The sequence below is a fragment of the Lepidochelys kempii genome, chromosome 3, assembly GCF_965140285.1.
Source record: "Lepidochelys kempii isolate rLepKem1 chromosome 3, rLepKem1.hap1, whole genome shotgun sequence".
Classification (NCBI taxonomy): Eukaryota; Metazoa; Chordata; order Testudines; family Cheloniidae; genus Lepidochelys; species Lepidochelys kempii.
In genome coordinates, this window is record NC_136382.1 from 102228024 (window position 1) to 102245908 (window position 17885).

Below are 17885 nucleotides of genomic sequence, written 5' to 3' on the forward strand. Positions count from 1 at the left end.
CCCAGCATATCTACCACTCCTCCCAATTTAGTGTCAATTTAGTGTCTGCAGACTTGCTGAGGGTGCAATCCATGCCATCCTCTAGATCATTAATAAAGATATTGAAGAAAACCAGCCCCAGGACCGACCCTTGGGGCACTCCACTTGATATTGGCTGCCAACTGGAGATGGAGCCATTGATCACTACCCTTTGAGCCTGATGATCTAGCAAGCTTTCTATCCACCTTATAGTCCATTCATCCAGTCCATACTTCTTTAACTTGCTGGCAAGAATACTGTGGAAGACCATATCAAAAACTTTGCTAAAGTCAAGGAATAACACATCCACTGTTGTCTCCTCATCCACACAGCCAGTAATCTCATCATAGAAGACAATTAGGTTAGTCAAGCATGACTTGCCCTTTGTGAATCCATGCTGACTGTTCCTGATCACTTTCCTCTCCTCAGAGTGCTTCAGAATTGATTCCTTGAGGGCCTGCTCCATGATTTTTCCAGGGCCTGAGGTGAAGCTGTCTGGCCTGTAGTTCCCAGGATCCTCCTTCTTCCCTTTTTTAAAGATGGGCACTACATTAGCCTTTTTCGAGTCGTCCGGGACCTCCCCCGATCACCATGAGTTTTCCAAGATAATGGCCAATGGCTCTGCAATCTCATTCGCCAACTCCTTTAGCACTCCCAGATGCAGCGCATCTGGCCCCATGGACTTGTGCTTGTCCAGCTTTTCTAAATAGTCCCGAACCACTTCTTTCTCCACAGAGAGATGGTCACTTTCTCCCCATGCTGTGCTTCCCCGTGCAGTAGTCTGGGAGCTGAAGACAGAAGCAAAAAAAGCACTGAGTACATTAGCTTTTTCCATATCCTCTGTCACTAGGTTGCCTCCCTCATTCAGTAAGGGGCCCACACTTTCCTTGACTTTCTTCTTGTTGCTAACATACCTGAAGAAACCCTTCTTGTTACTCTTAACATCTCTTGCTAGCTGCAACTCCAGGTGTGATTTAGCCTTCCTGATTTCACTCCTGCATGCCCGAGAAATATTTTTATACTCTTCCCTGATCATTTGTCCAATCTTCCACTTCTTGTAAGCTTCTTTTTGTGTTTAAGATCAGTAAGGATTTCACTGTTAAGCCAAGCTGGTCGCCTGACATATTTACTATTCTTTCTACACATCGGGATGGTTTGTCCCTGTAACCTCAATAAGGATTCTTTAAACTACAGCCAACTCACTTTAAAATACAGAAAAAAAGAAAAGGAGTACTAGGGGCACCTTAGAGACTAACCAATTTATCTGAGCATAAGCTTTCCTGAGCTACAGCTCACTTCATCGGATGAATCTGATGAAGTGAGCTGTAGCTCACGAAAGCTTATGCTCAGATAAAGTGGTTAGTCTCTAAGGTGCCACTAGTACTCCTTTTCTTTTTGTGAATACAGACTAACACGACTGTTACTCTGAAACCTTTAAAATACAGATCTCTCTTCCATCTCGTTGATTGTTTCAGACCCAGTGCCCAGTCTTCAATTAATTTAAACAATGTGATAGCGTTTAGTGATATTTATTAAAGCATTCCAGAGACGAATTATCTCAGAGGTGGAACAAAGTAGATTGGCAGGGCTTAGGTGAGGTCTTTACGCCAGGTATTTGGAATTCAGTTGAGCAGGAATAGGTGATTTTTGATATTTTTTTTCATAAAAAGTAATAAAAATGGCAGTCCCATGTTTCTGTGCTATCATACGCTACATAAATTCTGTATGCATGCTGATTGTGAATTTAATATTTCATTTTGATAAGCTATTATTTTAATGTTGCTATTTGTATTGTTTTCTTTTTCTTACAGTTGAAATATTCAGGATAACCCAGTATTATCCACTAGATGGCATAACAGTGACATTATAATGCTCTCCTCTGCTAGCTGAAGATCTTGGACTTGATTTTGATCTAACATTGGTTTTACACCAATATAACTCTACTGATTTCAGTACAGTCCCTCCTGATTTATAGAGAGACTCAGCTGAGATCAGAATCAACCCTTTTTCTCAAAGCAATATATCTATCAGTATTTTGGGGGGGATTTGTCCTTTTCGGAGAAGACTCTTTGTCTGGAAGCTGGGGGACAGTTTACTTTGATTCACAGCACATGGACAAGTCTATCTACATTTTAGGTCTTCTGATGGTAGTGTGTGATGCCTATGAAGCAGAGGTTCCCAAACTGTGGTATGCAAGCTATCCGTGGCCCAAGGAGATCTTCCCAGAGGGCACATGGTGCTGACTTTTCCTCCTTATCTTCAGCAGCTATTTTACATTACAAGACTGATAAAAATATATTAAATATTTACCTAATATTATTATTCCTTGTAAGCAATTATTGTTGTTGCCACAGGGATGTTACAGGATGGGAGGAGAGGTAGATCACAAAACAACCCAGTTGCCCCAAGAGAGGGGAAAAAGAAATACTTCTGAGCAGTATTATCTCTCAGACTGTCTCATCTATTTATTTTTAGAGCTTCCATCCCTGTAGCATTAGGGTGCTGAGTTGAGGGTTAAATAACTGTCTGATTATGAACCATCTTCTCTGCTCCTCTTGAGGCAAAATCATGTTTCATGTGCCCATATTAGGCAGAGGAAAAACAAGGGGGGGCTGATTTTCAGAGGTACTGGTCCCCAAAATTCTTTTTGAAGTCAGTGGAAGGTGTGGGTACTCAGTATCTCTGAAATTCAGACCTCTGGCCATTTTGTATTCCTCCTTATTGTGGGAAAGGCTGCATGAAGAGGTGTGTCTTTCCCAGCGCCCAGAACAAGGATGAGTGTTCCATACAGTGTACGGTGTTCTGAAAGTGAACTGGAAAGACAGTAATGTGCTTTTGAACTGATCAGACCTTGTTGTGGAGGCTGGTCGTGTAAAGTTTCATTTAGCATTCTGCAGTATAAAACTCTGTCGAGTGCTTGTTAGAGGTCTCAGGATTGATCAGTTGCAGCCCTCTTCTCCAAGGATGGCCGCCATTGGCCCATGAGTACTGCAGTATCATACAAGGATGTAAAAAGAAAAGGAGTACTTGTGGCACCTTAGAGACTAACCAATTTATTTGAGCATAAGCTTTCGTGAGCTACAGCTCACTTCATAGGATGCATACTGTGGAAAATACAGAAGATGTTTGTTTTCATACACACAAATCATGAAAAAATGGGTGTTTATCATTACAAAAGGTTTTCTCTCCCCTCACCCTACTCTCCTGCTGGTAATAGCTTATGTAAAGTGATCACTCTCCTTACAATAATCTAGGTGGGCCATTTCCAGCACAAATCCAGGTTTTCTCCCCCCCACACACCCCCTCCCCAAACAAACCCACTCTCCTGTTGGTAATAGCTTATCTAAAGTGATCACTCTCCTTACAATGTGTATGATAATCAAGGTGGGCCATTTCCAGCACAAATCCAGGGTTTAACAAGAACGTCTGAGGAAGCGGGGGGGTGGGGGGGTGGGCGGTGGGGAGGGGTTTAGGAAAACAAGGGGAAATAGGTTACCTTTCATAATGACTTAGCCACTCCCAGTCTCTATTCAAGCCTGCGTGGTCCAGTCCACACAAGAGATACACTTCCTGGACACTACAGTGCTAATAAACGATGGTTACATAAACACCACCCTATACCGGAAACCTACTGACGGCTATTCCTACCTACATGCCTCCAGCTTTCACCCTGACCACACCACACGATCCATTGTCCACAGCCAAGCTCTAAGATACAACCGCATTTGCTCCAACCCCTCAGACAGAGACAAATACCTACAAGATCTCTATCAAGCATTCTTAAAACTACAATACCCACCTGCAGAAGTGAAGAAACAGATTGATAGAGCCAGAAGAGTTCCCAGAAGTCACCTACTACAGGACAGGCCTAACAAAGAAAATAACAGAACGCCACTAGCCGTCACCTTCAGCCCCCAACTAAAACCCCTCCAACGCATTATCAAGGATCTACAACCTATCCTGAAGGATGACCCAATACTCTCACAAATCTTGGGAGACAGGCCAGTCCTTGCCTACAGACAGCCCCCCAACCTGAAGCGAATACTCACCAGCAACCACATACCACACAACAGAACCACTAACCCAGGACTAACCTTGCAACCACTAACCCACTATCCTTGCAACAAAGCCCGTTGCCAGCTGTGCCCACATATCTATTCAGGGGACACCATCAGAGGGCCTAATAACATCAGCCACACTATCAGAGGCTCATTCACCTGCACATCTACCAATGTGATATTTGCCATCATGTGCCAGCAATGCCCCTCTGCCATGTACATTGGTCAAACTGGACAGTCTCTATGTAAAAGTATAAATGGACACAAATCAGATGTCAAGAATTATAACATTCATAAAAAGAAAAGGAGTACTTGTGGTACCTTAAAGACTAACCAATTTATTTGAGCATAAGCTTTTGTGATCTACAGCTCACTTCATCGGATGCATACGGCATCCGATGAAGTGAGCTGTAGCTCACGAAAGCTTATGCTCAAATAAATTGGTTAGTCTCTAAGGTGCCACAAGTACTCCTTTTCTTTTTGCGAATACAGACTAACACGGCTGTTACTCTGAAACATTCATAAACCAGTCAGAGAACACTTCAATCTCTCTGGTCACGCGATTACAGACATGAAAGTTGCGATATTACAACAGAAAAACTTCAAATCCAGACTCCAGCAAGAGACTGCTGAATTGGAATTCATTTGCAAATTGGATACAATTAACTTAGGCTTGAATAGAGACTGGGAGTGGCTAAGTCATTATGCAAGGCAACCTATTTCTCCTTGTTTTCCTACCCCCCCCCCCAGACGTTCTTATTAAACCCTGGATTTGTGCAGGAAATGGCTCACCTTGATTATCATACACATTGTAAGGAGAGTGATCACTTTAGATAAGCTATTACCTTCAGGAGAGTGGGTTTGTTTGGGAGGGGTGTGGGGGGGGGGAAGAAAACCTGGATTTGTGCTGGAAATGGCCCACCTTGATTATCATACACATTGTAAGGAGAGTGATCACTTTACATAAGCTATTACCAGCAGGAGAGTGGGGTGGGGGGAGAGAAAACCTTTTGTAGTGATAAACACCCATTTTTTCATGATTTGTGTGTATAAAAACAAACATCTTCTGTATTTTCCATAGTATGCATCCGATGAAGTGAGCTGTAGCTCACGAAAGCTTATGCTCAGATAAATTGGTTAGTCTCTAAGGTGCCACAAGTACTCCTTTTCTTTTTGCGAATACAGACTAACACGGCTGTTACTCTGAAACCTATACAAGGATGTGTAGTCCATCCCCTTCCACCTCCCTTCATTCTACGGTTTCCTGCCAGCCAGGAAGGCTGGCAGCCCTTTTTGTAGTAAAAATGGCTCACAGCTGTCTGCACACATTCTTAATGAGCACCTTATTTATAGAGCTTAAGTGGTACAGAGGGCTTTGTGTACTGGGGTGAATTTTATCCTCTAATATCAAACATTTGATTTACGGTTCTTTTATCTTCAGTTTTGAACAATAAAACTAATGATAAATGCATGAAATATAAACTGTATAGCAGATGTTTCCAAAGCAGTTTTTATTCGTGTGGCTCATCAGAATGAATTACAATAATTTATTATTATATGCATTTATTTATTTATTTATTTATTTTAATTAAAGTAGTGCCTAATGAAATCTCAGCCCTAAAGTGCTAAGCTCTGTACAAACATATGGTGGAAGTCAGTCCCTGGCCCAAACAGTTTACAAGCTAAATACATGTATTGCAAAACCACTTAAACAAATTTACACTCCACAGTGTTTTTCATATTATTTAGAGTGGGACTTAATCTTCAACGGGAGCAGAGTTAGGCCAGTGCTGGGTGCTTTCGAAAATCCCACACTACATTCTTAAGTCTGTGCTCAAGTATCCTTCAAGCTCCCTACCTTGCCCATGCTCTAGTTTGTCTCATCCATCTGTTATATCTTATCTTTTAAAACACAAGTTCTTTGGGTGCGCAGGGACTGTCACTTACTGTTTGACTGTATAGTGCCTAGCACAATGCAGCCCCACTCTCTGTCTGAGACTTCTGTTTTTTCTTAATCATGCTACCAAATCACTATGACTTTATATTTTACATTTCACTTTATTTTACCTGAAAAAAAGAAAAACTACACACAGTTTTAGAATGACGAAAAGTAGAAAGGTGCCCCCAGGGTAACTGGCAGACAAAGATTTAGATGTTGTGCAAACACAGCATCAAGACAGATTTTCAGTCTGAAATAAATTCAGTTTTGAACAACCACCAGTTATTTAAATTTTAAGACTTATTTGCACTGCATCTTAAGCAAAGATAAAAGCTGCCATAAATCACACAGTTGACAGAGAATTTATAATTAACAGAATTGCCAGCCCACAAGCATCAGCTGGACTGTCAGATCAAGAAAAAACATCTATTATGTTAAAAAAACATCTGTTATGTTAAGAAAAGCTCCCTCTGGGTACTAACAGAGTTTTACCTTTCTCTCCTTTTGCTATTACCCGTTGTGTTTTTTGTGATGATGACTGGGTTTTGCTTGTTATATATCTGTTAAATCAAGTCTGTTGTTCAGCTAGCACAAACATTTTGAAATAAAGGGAATAGCCAGTGGATCCTGCCACTGCGGCTGCATGGATATTTCTCTGAGCTCTGGGCTTCTCCAGTATTTATGTCTCAGAATGGACCATACTTTTCAAACACTGGATCTTGCAAGATTTACCAGGGGAGTAATAGAAAAGTGTTCTGTGAGTTACAGGGGCAGGAACCAGTGAAGAGGCTACAGGTGGCTGCTTCCAAAAGGGGCAGGATGAAGTGGGCTACCTGCCTATCCCAGTCAAAAGGCTCTGCCATGAGAAGAGGGAGTGGACAGCTACTCTATTTCCAACAGAGGCATTATTTTATATATTTGATTAATATTAAGATAAAACATTATTTATTCAAATGAATACTAAAAGTCAGTCGTCATCCTATTCCTATGTGTCGCCAAATATGTTTTCTCGCAGAGGCTGTAAGCCACTGATGAAGTTGGTTAAAGCTTTGAGTCAGTTGGACATTTATAAAATCATGTCTCATGCTCTCATTAACGATTTCAATATAAGCAGGAGGCTCAGTTTTTCTGCTGTGAAGATGCTAATTTATCTCTGCTGACTCCATCTCACTGCTGTGTGGCTTGTTTACTCCACTCTGGGGCTAAAGGAATGGCTCTTTAGGCAGAGGGATGTATGGCTTGGGACAGAGAATTCCTACAGGGAGAGACCTGAGAACTGCCAAGCCTGGGGAGAATGTTTGGACCGAAATTTATTATTTTTTTTTGGTAATAAACTCAACCCTCAGGAGGATGGAGAGTTTGATCCTATGCAGACTAAAGCAGGCAGGGAAGAACTGCCATGCAAATTGAATTTTTACAAAAAGTTATTTTTGGAATTTGTAAATTAAACTTTTAGAAGTTTATCCCAGTTTGTTCATGTGATAGTTAACTTGCCTGCCAGAGTAAAGTCAATGGCATGCTCCTTCTTCACTTAAAATTTAGTAAACCAGATAATAAGCATTTACTGTTATTATACAGGAATATTGAAAACTAACAAATCTTTCTCATTCACAACTGGCCTGTCCAGAGCTTCTGTAGTAAGTGTTTGTAATCCATCTCCCTTACTGCCAGTGGGAAATATCTTAGGGCTTGTCCACATGGGAAATTTACTGGAATTGATATTGCAGAATAGGTAGTTTTAAATTCACACCTTACTATAAACCAAAATAAGTTTCAAATATAGACAAGCCCTTAGAAAGTTGCTGTGACACAGTTAAGCCAGATTTTCACAATGATAAAAAGTTATACAAAGTATAAAATCAAGATGACAATATTTTATACAGAAAATGAGATACACAGCCAGATTTTATGAAAAGGGGAATGACTGTGAAATGTGAGATGAGTAGCTCTACCCAGGATCGGACAGGTTTTCAGTTTGAAAATAAATTCATTGTTGAACAATCAAGCCGGAGCATTTTACAGCTCACAATCACTTTCATTGCTTTTCGAAACCAAGGATAAAAGACAGAGTAAATCAATGGGTTAACGGCAGAGTTGGAATAAGTGAACCAAAGCAGAATATCAAAGACAAGGGGTGGTGTTATGAAGTTAAAAAAAGCATCAATTATTACAATTATAGAATAAGGTGTCCAGAATACCACGAAAGCAATCACAGCGATACCAATGGTTTTAGCAGCTTTCCTCTCTCTTCTGCTAACTCTGTCACTGCAAGTTTCAGACGACTGGGTGTTGTTGCTCATCATCTCAATCATTCTAGCTTGTCGTTTAGCCACAGCAAAGATCTTGCTGTAAAGTGCTATTGTTGTAAAAAAAGGTATTAGATAAAGGAGAGAGGTTACAACCACCCACGTTTTGTTGAAAAGAAGTTGACAGCTCCCGACACAGGAGAGAACGTTTACTAATTCTTGTACCCCTTTCTCATTAGCCCCAGTGAAGACAACCGAAAAACTGAATACTAATGAAAATATCCAGGCAACAGCTATGCACATGCCTGAAACTGGCACTGTGAACTTGAAAGGGTAAATTAAAGGATCAGTAACAGCAACGTAGCGATCAACAGAGATGAAACACAAGTGAAATATTGATGAAAAACAAAAAGATACTTCTAAAGAACTATGGAATCTACAGAATGTTTCCCCAAAATACCAGCATGTTTCCACAGACCTTATACTGCTGAAGGGCAGCACCGTCAGACCCAAACAAAAATCAGCACATGCCAAGGAGGCGAGCAAAATATTTGTAGGAGAGTGAAGCTGTTTGAAATAAGCAATTGTAATCATTACCATTAGGTTACCACCTAGTGTAAGAATTGTCAGAAAACTAAGCACAACATACAAAGTTATGCGGATTCCAGAAGACCATGATGTTTTATAGCAGGATCCATTAATACTCTCAAAGCAATATTGTGTTTCTTCATTCTGAAGAAGCGCTGAAGTCATGTTGTGCTTTTGTTGTTAACTCCTCTGAAATTTTTAGTGTTTGCGTTTGTATACCAATGGTGATGCTGTGGCACTGGTTGGTCAAGCTCTTCACTTTTTAAATCTTTCTGAAAAAGAGAATTAAAGTCAACATGAGTGAGAGTACAGTAATTCCAAAGTGTTGCATTATGTCCATCAGTAGACTAAAAATGTGTACGTAACTAGGAAGTAAATAATAGAACATAGCAAAATATCTGTTGTAACTACAGGTTTCAGAGTAACAGCCGTGTTAGTCTGTATTCGCAAAAAGAAAAGGAGTACGTGTGGCACCTTAGAGACTAACCAATTTATTTGAGCATAAGCTTTCGATGAAGTGAGCTGTAGCTCACGAAAGCTCATGCTCAAATAAATTGGTTAGTCTCTAAGGTGCCACAAGTACTCCTTTTCTTGTTGTAACTACAGCTTTCAATGGCATTTTGAAATAGGTAAACAAGTAGCAAAAATACTTTATAATTGAAAAGTTTCTCCTGTGCTATAATATAGAATTTATTTTTACCTATTCATATTTATTTAAATTTCCTTGATGCCTGATCTTTCTGTTTAAGTCAATTGAAAAACTCCCATTGACCTCACTGTAGTTGAATGGGTTTCAGAGTAACAGCCCTGTTAGTCAGTATCCTTCTTGTAGTTGAATGGACTGCTAATGCCTTACCTTTTGAGAAGCTTTTCTTCAGATAGAACCCTGGATTAAAATGTGAATAGAAGGCAGGAAGAGACGCATGTTTTCAGTAGTGCTTTATCCTCAGAGTTCTCTTAGCAAAGCTAATGAGAAAATGCTGGCATCCTGTCCTCTCAAAAATGAGGGTTGGGGTTAGGGGGAAAACAGAAAGCACAAGGGAAATTTTGTGATCATCCCATCAAATGAAATCCCCCTGGTAAAGGGTGTAAACACTGATAGATGTGTAGAGTCTGGAAAAAAACCATCATTAAGGAATCTACTTTGATTTATCACAAGACAGTCCTTTAACTAAGTATATACTGTGATGAAACTAAGTCTCATTATAAGATCCTTTCTTTATTTTTTGAAGGCAAATTTAACTGTCTCCCACAGTAACCAGGTGTTATCTCAGTACTATTACTGTAAATTGCTTTGTCAGGAATACTGACTAAGGAAACTGAGGTCATAGACAATGGTATGTGTGTTAAAGAAAATCTATCCCCCCTTTATTAATCTTGCAGTGGGATATTTTTATTTCTCTCTCTCTCTCTCTCTCTCTTTCTTTCTCTTATATTTTGGACATTTTCCCATACTCTGTGCCAAACTCGTTCCAGTGCTAAGAATGGAGTAAGGGTTGAGGCAGCTTATGTCATCCCAATGTGTCTGCTGTGGTCCAGTCCAGCCCCCAGTGCAAATTGGGGGGGCCTAAATTGTACTCTAGTTACCACGGCTTCTATGGGCTTCTGGCTTTGGAATAGCCAGGGTGCAGAACTTAATTACACCTGGCCAGGCTGCCAGAATCCCTCCTCCCTCCTCTGGCCTATCCCCAGCCTGCCCCAGAAGTTCCCCTGCCCCATTGGTTTTGGAAGTGTAATGTCCGTGGAACAAGCTCTGATCTGCCCTGGAGGCCACATGCTAAGGGACTGTGCAGCTGCTGGGCTGGTGATGGCAAAGGAGCTGTGGGTCACATATGATTTAGGTCCTGTCTTCCTCAATGAATTTGAGTAGGTGTAGAAGTATGGTCGAGATGGAGCTTCCTTTCCAAACCTATATTCTCCATGGCTTATAGGTTCCTCAGAAATGCAGATTGATCCTTTAGTGGTGTTCAGGCCCTTAGGCCTGGTCTATATTATGAACTTATGTTGGTGTAACTACATCGCTCAGGGGTATGAAAAATTCACACCCCTGGGCTCCACTGCAGTTAAAGTGATCTCACCCCCAGTGTGGCCAGCAGTAGGACTATGGGAAAATTCTCCCATCAACCTAGCTACCGTCTCTCGGGGAACTGGATTACCTACACCAACAGGAGAACCCCTCCTATCTGCAAAGGTAGAATCTTCTCTGAAGCCTTTCTTTCAACCCTTTGCATCTCCCCCCCCCCATCAGCAGGAGGACATGCTGTTTTTACCTCCCTCCTCCAGCCAGGAGGGGGATGCACTGTTTTAACTGCACTCCACCCCGCTGGGAGGCAGACAAGCTGTTTTCACACACAGCCACTTATTCTGCATTTGTTAGTTGTGCATTTGATTTTTCCTTCTTAAGTGAAGTACTTTGCACTTGTCTTTATTGAATTTCATCTTGTTGAATTCAGATGTTACTTAACCTGTGAGCTCTTTAGGACAGAGACTGTTTTTTGTTATGTGTTTGTGCCTAGCACTGTGGAGTCCTTGATCCCTGCTTGGAGCCCTTAGGTGCTACCACAATACCATCATACTAAGAAGAAGTTCAAAAACTTAGAAGAAGAAAAACCCAAACAAACGAAAAAATATTAGCTGAAGTTCTGATATCAATACTCATTCCACATCACTCCTCCAGCTCAATGACTGTTTCAGACCCTGTGCGCTCTCTCTTCAATTAATTTAAACAATTTGATAGTGTTTAGTCATAGTTATTAAAGCATGCCAGAGAGGAGTCATCCCAGAGGTGGAACAAAGTAGATTGGCAGGGCTTAGGTGAGGTCTTTATGCCAGCTATTTGGAATTCTGTTGAGTAGGGATAGGTGTTTTTTGATATTTTTTTACATAAAAATAATACAAATGGCCCTCCCATTTATGCGTGCTATCATCCACTACATAAATTGTGTATGCATGCTGACTGTGGGTTTAATATTTCATTTTGATTAGCAATTATTTTAATGCTGCTATTTGTATTGTTTTCTTTTTCTTACAGTTGAAATATTCAGGATAACCCAATAGATGGCACAACAGTGATGTTATCCTGCTCTCCTCCGTTAGCTGAAAATCTTGGGCTTGATTTTGATCTCACATTGGTATTACACCAATATAACTCTACTGATTTCAGTACAGTCACTCCTGATTGACAGAGGCTCAGCTGAGATCAGAATCAACCTACCAGTATTTTGTTTTGCATTTGTATTTGTGATCAAAAATGTCCTTTTCAGAGAAGACACTTTGTCTTGAACCTGGGTGACAGTTTACTATGATTCACAGCATATGGACAACTCTGTCTACATTTCATGACTTCTGATGGTAGTGTGTGATGCCTATGAAAGCAGGGATTCCCAAACTGTGGTTTGCTGGCTATCAGTGGTCCATGCAGATCTTCCCGGTGGGCACATGGTGCTGGCTTCTCCTCCTTATCTTCAGCAGCTATTTTACATTACAAGATAGATAAAAATATATTAAATATTTACCTAGGATTATTATTGCTTGTAAGCAATTGTTGCTGTTGCCACAAGGATGTTACAGGATGGGAAGAGAGGGAGATCACAAAACAGACCAAATTGCCCCAAGAGAGGGGAAAAAGAAATGCTTCTGTGAAATTTTATCTGTCAGACTGTCTCATTTATTTATTTCTAGAGCTTCCATCCTTGTAACATTAGGGTGCTCAGTTTAGGGTTATGTAACCATCATATTCTGAACCATCTTCTCTACTCCTCTTGAGGCAAAATCATGTTTCATGTGCCCATATTAGGCAGAGGAAAACTAAGGGGAATGAGAGGAAAAACAAGGAGGGGGGACTGATTTTTCAGAGGTACTGGTCCCCAAAATTCTTTTTGAAGTCAATGGAATGTATGGGTACTCAGCAACTCTGAAATTCAGACCCCCGGCTGTTCTGTATTCCTCCTTATTTTGGGAAAGGCTTCACAAAGAGATGTGTCTTTCCCCGCGCCTGAAAAGAGAATGAGTGTTCCATACAGTGTACGGTGTTCTGAAAGTGAACTGGAAAGAGAGTAATGTGCTTTTGAACTGATCAGACCTTGTTGTGCAGGCTGGTCATGTAAAGTTTCACTGAACATTCTGCAGTATAAATCTCTGTTGAGTGCCTGTTACAGGTCTTAGGATTGATCAGTCGCAGCCCCCTTCTCCAAGGAGGGCTGCCATTGGCCCATGAGCACTGCAGTATCATACAAAGGCGTGTGGCCCATCTCCTTGCACCTCCCCCCATTCCAGAGTCTCCTGCCAGCGGTAAGGTAGTACATATGGTTCACAGCCATCTGCACACATTCTTATTGAACACTTTCGTTATAGAGCTTAAATGGTATAGAGAGCCTTGTGTATTTTATCCTCTAATATCAAACATTTGATTTACGCTTCTTTTATCTTCAGTTCTGAACAATAAAACTAATGATAAATGCATGAAATGATAAACTGTATAGCAGATGTTTCCAAGGCAGTTTTTATTAGTGTGGCTCATCTGAATGAATAACAATATTTTATTATTTTATGCATTTATTTATTTGTTTGTTTGTTTTAAAGTAGTGCCTAATGAAAACTCAGCCCTCAGTGTGCTAGGGTCTGTATAAACATATGGTGGAAGATGGTCCCTGGCCTACACAGTTTACAAGCTACAGTAATTACATGTATTGCAAAACCACTTAAACAAATTTACACTCCATAGTGTTTTGCCTACTATTTGGAGTGGGACTTAATATTCAGCAGGGGCAGAATTAGGCCAGTGCTGGGTGCTTTCAAAAATTCCACACTACATTATTAAGTCTGTGCACAGGTATCCTTCATCCTCTGCACCTTGCCCATCCTTTTGTTTGTTGAATTAAAAAAAAATTATTTTTGGAATTTGTAAATTAAACTGTTAGATTTTATTAACAAAATCCAGTTCGTTCATGTGATACACAGATAACTTGCCTACTACAGTAACGTCAATGGCATGCTCCTACTTCACTTACAATTTATCAAATGAGATAATAAGCACTTTACTGTTAGTATACGACAATATTGCAAATTAACAAATCTTTCTCATTCACAACAGGCCTGTCCAGGGCTTCTGTAGCCAGTGTTTGAAATCCAGATCCCTTGCTGCCAGTGGGAAATATCTTAGGGCTTGGCTACATAGGAAATTAACTGGAATTGATAAAGCAGAGTAACTAGCTATTGCGCTTTAAATTCACACCTTACTTTAAACCAAAATAACTTTCAAGTATAGAATGTTGCTGTGACACAGAAGACTGTTGTGACTGGATTTTCTCCTATAATGGAAAGGACAGTTTTCTCTCAAAACAGCAGGGGTAAAATCTTGGTCCTGTTGACCTCAAGGGGAGTTTTATCCTTGACTTCATTGGTATCTGGATTTCACCTTAGTTTATTGTGTTCTTTTAGTTTCTTTTATTACTTTCTTTTTATTACTTTATTACTCCCTTGTGTGAGGAACCCTTGTGCACATGAAAGAGTCTTATTTCAACTCAATACTTCCCAGAGAGAAAGGTTGGTCTTGCGGTTAAGGCATAGAGCTGGACATTTCCTATGTGAAAATGGTCAAGTCAGTTCCGGCTTATTCTTGCTCCCATTAAAAGTCAAGGGAGTTTTGCCACCAATTTAAAAAGTAGCAGGATTGGATCCTTGATATCTTTGGTTGGGGTTTTCAAAGGAGACTAATGGAGTTAAACTTCCATCTCCCTCTGAAATTCAATGTTCTTATTCATGAAATGAGGATAATAATATCTATTACATATGCGTGTTGGGGGACTTAATTCATTAGTAAAGAATTTGAACACCCATAGGCTGACAGTAATATATAAGTATAAAATGTTAGTATTTATACTATTTATTTGGTAAAAAAAAGATGTCATATAGGTTTTAAAGGGATGGGAAATCATTTCTGTTTTTCAGTATTGTTAGTACTTCCTAACGAACAGAGATGAATTTCACTGAAAAACTAATTTTTGATCTTTCTTTTTTTGCCTTTGTTTAATTCTGGAGGGCCATTTGATGAAGTGAGCTGTAGCTCACGAAAGCCTATGCTCAAATAAATTTGTTAGTCTCTGAGGTGCCACAAGTCCTCCTTTTCTTTTATCTTCTCAGTTTCACAATTCCAACCAATGGACATTGCTCTATTATTGTTTCATACCATAATCTAGTATTAAATTAACAGTATCTGTAAATAAATTGTCTTGATATCATGTGATAAATCAGTTTTTCACAATGAGAAAAGTTATACAAAGTATAAAATCAAGATGACAATATTTTATTCAGAAAAAGAAATACACAGCCAGATTTTATGAAGAGGGGAATGCCTGTGAAATGTGAAGTGAGTAGCTGTATGCAGAATCGGACAGGTTTTCAGTCTGGAAATAAATTCATTCTGGAACAATCAAGCCGGAGCATTTTACAGCTCACAATCACTTTCATTGCTTTTCGAAACCAAGGATAAAAGACAGAGTAAATCAAAGGATTAATGGCAGAGTTGGAATAAGTGAACCAAACCACAATGTCAAAGAGAAGGGGTGGTGTTATGAAGTTAAAAAAAGCATCAGTTATTACAGTTATAGAATAAGGTAACCAAAATACCACAAAAGCAATCACAGCAATACCAATGGTTTTAGCAGCTTTCCTCTCTCTTCTGCTAACTCTGTCACTGTAAGTTTCAGATGACTGGGTGTTGTTGCTCATCATCTCTATCATTCTAGCTTGTCGTTTAGCCACAGCAAAGATCTTGCTGTAAAGTACTATTGTTGTAAAAAAGGGTATTAGATAAAGGAGAGAGGTTACAACCACCCATGTTTTGTTAAAGAGAATCTGACAGCTCCCTACACAGGAGAGGGCATTTATTAACTCTTGTATCCCTTTGTCATTAGCCCCAGTGAAGACAACCGAAAAACTGAATACTAATGAAAATATCCAGGCAACAGCTATGAATATGCCTGAAACTGTCACTGTGAACTTGAGAGGGTAAATTAAAGGATCAGTAACAGCAACGTAGCGATCAACAGAGATGAAACATAAGTGAAATATTGATGAATAACAAAAAGTTACTTCTAAAGAACTATGGAATCTACAGAATGTTTCCCCAAAATACCAGCATGTTTCCACAGATCTTATACTGCTGAAGGGCAGCACCGTCAGACCCAAACAAAAATCAGCACATGCCAAGGAGGCGAGCAAAATATTTGTAGGAGAGTGAAGCTGTTTGAAATAAGCAATTGTAATCATTACCATTAGGTTACCACCTAGTGTAAGAATTGTCAGAAAACTAAGCACAACATACAAAGTTATGCTGATTCCAGAAGACCATGATGTTTTATAGCAGGATCCATTAATATTCTCAAAGCAATATTGTGTTTCTTCATTTTGAAGAAGCGCTGAAGTCATGTTGTGCTTTTGTTGTTAACTCCTCTGAAATTTTTAGTGTTTGCGTTTGTATACCAATGGTGATGCTGTGGCACTGGTTGGTCAAGCTCTTCACTTTTTAAATCTTTCTGAAAAAGAGAATTAAAGTCAACATGAGTGAGAGTACAGTAATTCCAAAGTGTTGCATTATGTCCATCAGTAGACTAAAAATGTGTACGTAACTAGGAAGTAAATAATAGAACATATCAAAATATCTGTTGTAACTACAGCTTTCAATGGCATTTTGAAATATGTAACAAGTAGCAAAAATATTTTATAATTGAAAATATTCTCCTCTGCTATGAAATAGAATTTATTTTTACCTATTCATATTTATTCATTTAAATTTCCTCGATGCCTGATCTTTCTGTTTAAGTCAATTGCAAAACTCCCATTGACTTCATTGTAGTTGGATCGATTCTTAATTGCTTACCTTTTGAGAAGCTTTTCTTCAAATATAGCCATAGATTCAAATGTGAATAGAAGGCAGGAAGAGATGCTTGTGTTCAGTAGTGCTTTATCCTCTTAATTGTCTTAGCAAAGTTAATGACACAGTACATGCACTCTGTCCTCTCAAAACTAAGGGGTGTGGTGAGGGGAAAAACAGAAAACACAAGGGAAATTTATTTATCATCCCAGAAAGTGAAATCCCTCTGGTAAAGGGTGTAAACACTGACAGATGTGTAGAATCTGAAAAAACATCATTAAGCAATCTATTTTGATTTATCACAAGACAGTCCTTCAACTAAGTATATACTGTCATGCATATGTTTGACCTAAGTCTCATGATAAAATCTTTCCTTTATTTTTTCAATGCAAATTTAACTGTCTCCCACAGCAACCAGGTGTTATCTCAGTATTATTACTAAATTGCTTTTTCAGGAATATTGATGGAGCAAACTGAGGTCATAGGTAATGGTATGTGTGTTAACGAAAATCAATCCCACCTTTATTAATCTTGCTGTGGGGTATTTCTCTCTCTCTCTCTCTCTCTCTCTCTCTCTCTCTCTCTCATTTTGGCCATTTTTCTACTACTCTCGAGGCCAAACTCATTCCACTGCTAAGATTGGAGCAAGGACTGAAGCAGCTTGTATCATCCCGATGTGTCTGTTGTGCTCCAGTGCAGCTCCCAGTGCAGACTAGGACAGCCCTAAATTGCACTCTAGCTTGTATGGCTTCTATGGTCCTCTGACTGTTGAATAATCAGGGTGCCGAACTACCCTGACTACACTGGCCAAAGTGCCAATATACCCCCTCACTCCTCTGGCATACCCCCGACCTGCCCCAGATGTTCCCCTGCCCCATGGTTTTCTGCATGTGAAAAGTTGATGGAGCAAGCTCTGAACGTGGCAGGGTTCGTCTGCCCTGGAGGTCACTTGCTGGGGAACTGTGTGTCTGTCATGCTGGTGAGGGCAAAGTAGCTGTGGGTCACATATGATTTAGGTCCTTTCTTCCTCAATGAGTTTGAGTAGGTGTAGAAGTATGGTCGAGATGGCGCTTCCATTCCAAAGCTATATTTTCCATGGCTTATAGGTTCCTCAGAAATGCAGGTCGATCCTTTAGTGGTGTTCAGGCCCTTAGGCCTGGTCT

At 39.9% G+C, this 17885-nt stretch overlaps 2 protein-coding genes across 2 annotated transcripts; both read right to left on the bottom strand.

Annotated features, from left to right (window-relative positions):
* Window positions 1–7985: 7985 nt before the first annotated feature.
* On the bottom strand, window positions 7986–9014 carry LOC140908245 (trace amine-associated receptor 7a-like). The gene has a single exon (XM_073335196.1). The coding sequence runs from the start codon at window positions 9012–9014 to the stop codon at window positions 7986–7988; it is 1029 nt and encodes a 342-aa protein (XP_073191297.1).
* A 6167-nt stretch (window positions 9015–15181) lies between these two features.
* Window positions 15182–16277, bottom strand: LOC140908246 (trace amine-associated receptor 7a-like). Its single transcript, XM_073335197.1, has one exon. The coding sequence runs from the start codon at window positions 16275–16277 to the stop codon at window positions 15249–15251; it is 1029 nt and encodes a 342-aa protein (XP_073191298.1). The 3' UTR covers window positions 15182–15248.
* Between the last annotated feature and the right edge of the window lie 1608 nt (window positions 16278–17885).

Coding starts and splice junctions, on each gene's coding strand:
- LOC140908245 (XM_073335196.1), bottom strand. CDS start 9,014: ATGACTTCAGCGCTTCTTCAGAATGAAGAAACACAATATTGCTTTGAG.
- LOC140908246 (XM_073335197.1), bottom strand. CDS start 16,277: ATGACTTCAGCGCTTCTTCAAAATGAAGAAACACAATATTGCTTTGAG.